The sequence below is a fragment of the Glycine soja genome, chromosome 6 (assembly GCF_004193775.1).
Source record: "Glycine soja cultivar W05 chromosome 6, ASM419377v2, whole genome shotgun sequence".
Taxonomy (NCBI): domain Eukaryota; kingdom Viridiplantae; phylum Streptophyta; class Magnoliopsida; order Fabales; family Fabaceae; genus Glycine; species Glycine soja.
Genome location: NC_041007.1, coordinates 17,942,350 through 17,946,105, shown reverse-complemented (window position 1 = coordinate 17,946,105; position 3,756 = coordinate 17,942,350). Strand labels below are relative to the sequence as shown.

General features: G+C 30.3%; 1 protein-coding gene across 1 annotated transcript; it reads left to right on the top strand.

The window, feature by feature from the left end:
- Window positions 1–240: 240 nt before the first annotated feature.
- LOC114416577 (eukaryotic translation initiation factor 5A-2) lies at window positions 241–2,867 on the top strand. Its single transcript, XM_028381491.1, has 5 exons — window positions 241–504; window positions 983–1,105; window positions 1,231–1,287; window positions 1,987–2,061; window positions 2,568–2,867. The coding sequence occupies exons 1-5, from the start codon at window positions 382–384 to the stop codon at window positions 2,670–2,672; spliced, it is 483 nt and encodes a 160-aa protein (XP_028237292.1). The 5' UTR covers window positions 241–381; the 3' UTR covers window positions 2,673–2,867.
- The last annotated feature ends 889 nt before the right edge of the window (window positions 2,868–3,756 follow it).

The following is a 3,756-nucleotide window of genomic DNA, read 5'->3' as shown; positions in this document are numbered from 1 at the left end:
AAACAAAATCAAATCATTAACCTCCCAAAACAGATTTCAATATTTTCAATAAAAAAACAGATTTCAATATTTTCAATAAAAAAACAGATTTCAATATTGTCAAACTTGCTGTTGACCAAGAGATACAACCTGATTCACAAAAAAATCAGTAAAAAAGATATTTTCTATTAAAAAATTAAAAAAATTACATGAAAAAAATGAGCATATAAAAACAGTTCCGGAATTTACTCAAAACAGAAAAAATAATAGAGAAAAGGAATTATATAAATCCATTTCCTCCTTCCTAGTCTCTGTCTTCTCCGCCCCCACTCACCCACCCTCCATACACACTCTCTCTGAGTCGGTCGAGTTGAATCGGTGAGTCAGTGACCGAGTCGAACTATGTCGGACGAAGAACACCATTTCGAATCCAAGGCCGATGCTGGAGCCTCCAAGACCTATCCTCAACAAGCCGGAACCATCCGCAAAAACGGTTACATCGTCATCAAGGGTCGTCCCTGCAAGGTATTAGATTTTTTATTCATCCACCCCTGTCTTTTTTTTTTTTATGATGTTGTATCATTTCATTCGATTATCATGTGTTTTCTGATGACTGTGGTTTTGGTCACGATTAAGTGTGGTTTTATTCGATTTGGCTTTCGAGATCTATTGCTTCGCATGTGACTTGTGTTTTATGCCGTTGATTTTGATGATTGGGATTTTAGGGATTTAGGGTTTATGAACTCTTGTGACTCGTCTGGGGGAATTATTTTAGTTCACTGGAGAAACAAAATTAGGTTTTTTAAAAGAATTATTATTTGTTGAAATCTCTAGTTTCATTTCTGTGCTGTTTAGGACGCATGCTTTGATTTAAGGAACCGATGTTATGTGTTGTTGTCTTTTGAACATTGATTTTCAATTAGTGGTATTTATTTTTTAATCTAATTTTATTTTTATTGATTCTGATTGATGCATGTGAATGGATTCTGTTTCTCTGTGACAGGTTGTTGAAGTTTCTACTTCCAAGACTGGTAAGCACGGTCATGCCAAGTGTCACTTTGTTGGGATTGATATTTTCACTGCCAAGAAGCTTGAAGATATTGTGCCCTCTTCTCACAACTGTGATGTATGCTCCTGTTCATGTTTTTCATGTCTATTGTTTCTTCAGTTCTGTCAATTCTTTATCTGATGACACTTATTGGAACTTTTCCTGTTCTCAAATTTTGTTTGTTTTTTTTTTTCTTATTCCAGGTTCCCCATGTGAATCGTACTGATTACCAGTTGATTGACATTGCTGAGGATGGATTTGTGAGTTTCTATTCCTTTGATTCACTGACTTTGACCGAGTTTGGTTTTGTGTAGTTTCTCATTTCCTGTTTTCTCACACAAATTTTGAAAATATCACTTTTTTTTTAAATTTATAATGTGTTTCCTGTATTTATGGAACAACAACAATAAAGCCTTATTCCACTAGGTGGTTAGGTGAGGTTGGCTATGTTTCTTGTGTTTAAAAACAAGTCTAATTTTGATACACCACTAGCATAAAGAGTTTTACACTGCCAACTGTTTATAAATCATCTTAGATATGATTTTTAAAATAATTATTATAAAAGTGAATAATCTTCAATTTTATAGCTATCTGTGATTGGATGATAGACGCTGACTGTATTCTAATTAAAATCTTTGAAGATTTGTATTCATTCCTGTTAATTTCTATGAAGATTTGTTTAACAAATGATAAGACTGACCAATATGTCGTTTCCCTGAATTTTATACAATCTTTGAAAATAAAGTGACTTGGATGTAATCACATGTAAACATTAAAAATGAAAATAAAATATTTTTCTCTCCAACTAAAAAGCTCTACTGTTACTATTGTCTGAATTTATACTTGAGTGATGTAACATGAAAAGATTGAAGATGAAAATAAAAAATGTTCTCTCCAACCAAAGTGCTCTAATCCTTGTCACTATTATCTGAATTTATTCTTGGATGATGATGTTACAGCTTAGCTTGCTTACTGAAAATGGGAACACCAAGGATGACCTGAAGCTTCCTACTGATGAGAGTTTGCTTACTCAGGTTTGTAGAAACCTACTGTTTTTGTGTGTTGCATTTGCAGCCTGCAAGTTTATAACCTTGGATACATTGTCTATATACCAAGGACTTGTTTGGATAAACTTTTCGGGAAGTACTTATAAGAGAATAAAAGAAATGAACTTCTCTATATGCTGAAGTTTGCTGATGCATAAACTAATATGTAGAAGTTCTCTAATATTAGCTTCTCTAAAAGATGATTTTTAACTCATTCATCAGTTAATTTTAGCTTTTATAGCCTCTTTGCATATGCAAGGGTAAGGCTGCGTACAACATCCCTCCCCCATACCTTCGCATAGCGAAGAGCCTCTGGGCAATGGGGTACGAAGTTTTTATGGATAAGTTGTTTCAATTTTTTTCTTCTCATAGAAGTGCTTCTGCCGTAAAATAGCCTGTAATTCCTATGTTCTATTCACCTGTTTATTGACTTTTTTTTTTCCTTCCCTCTAACTCTGTATATCTAATTATGTATCATTTATTGGCCAATGCAGATAAAGGATGGGTTTGCTGAGGGTAAGGACCTTGTTGTGTCAGTTATGTCTGCAATGGGTGAGGAGCAGATTTGTGCCCTGAAGGATATTGGGCCAAAGAACTAGCCTCAATTGCTTGTAGTTTGTTGTTTTCATTTAAGCAAAGTTATATATTTTTGTATGATCTTGTTAAGCCTCGGAGTCATGGAAGTTATCAACTGTGTTTATGGATGTGACAGAAACTGTTTTAACATTTCTGTTTCGATGTTGCCTTGATATTTTTTTTGATAAAATACGACTATCAGATTATTTTTGTTTTAACGTATTTTGCAGTTTAGCATGGGATACTCTTGTGCGTGCGTCAGTTACAACAAATTTCATAAAGCCTACCAATTTTATTTTTTTTTTAAAACGATTCTTATAAGGATTTTGCAAATTACAACAAAAATTCATTTGAGGGTTTTTCTTTGGGCATCATGCAAATTGTTGGTACACTAAGCATAATATGTGAAATTCTGGTTTTGTCTTTCCAAAAAATTGAATCTGCAATCCGCAAGTGACTCATGATTTTTTTTTTCAAAAATATGTTTTGAAAATTAATTTAAAATTAATGATTCAAGTAATGACTTTTGTGTTGTGTTATTAGCATGACATCTTAACTAACTGAATTAATAGATTAATTATATTATAAAATAATTAACTAACTGAATTAATAGATTAATTATATTATAAAATAATTAATGTTGTAATACTAAAGTTTTTAATATATATTTAAACACATGTAAATTTATATAATAAATTTTTGTTATAATTAATTTTTATTTAATAATTAATTTATTTACATATATAAATTGTAAATAAAAATAATAAATTTAATAAAAATTTATATATATATATATATATATATATATATATATAAACATTATTAACATAAGTTTATCAATGTATTTTTTAATATTATTATAGTTGATTTTGATCTAATAATATATTTTTTTTACATATATAAATTTTAAATAAAAATGATAAGTTTTATAAAATTTTATTATGTAAATTTACACATATATACATTTACATTATAAAATGTTGTTACGGAAACAAGAAAAGTATAATAACCAAAAGGGTAAATAGAAAAATAGCTGGTCATCTCTAATTGTGGGGGCATTTTTTTATGTAAAAAAATAAAATTTAGTCCCAGAAGGATAAAAAGTGC

What these genes read in the sequence shown, in the direction of transcription:
- LOC114416577 (XM_028381491.1), top strand. Translation starts at nt 382, where the DNA reads ATGTCGGACGAAGAACACCATTTCGAATCCAAGGCCGATGCTGGAGCC. An exon ending in CCTCTTCTCACAACTGTGAT is followed by an intron (nt 1,106 to 1,230) that starts GTATGCTCCTGT and finishes TTCTTATTCCAG; the next exon opens with GTTCCCCATGTGAATCGTAC. An exon ending in ACATTGCTGAGGATGGATTT is followed by an intron (nt 1,288 to 1,986) that starts GTGAGTTTCTAT and finishes ATGATGTTACAG; the next exon opens with CTTAGCTTGCTTACTGAAAA.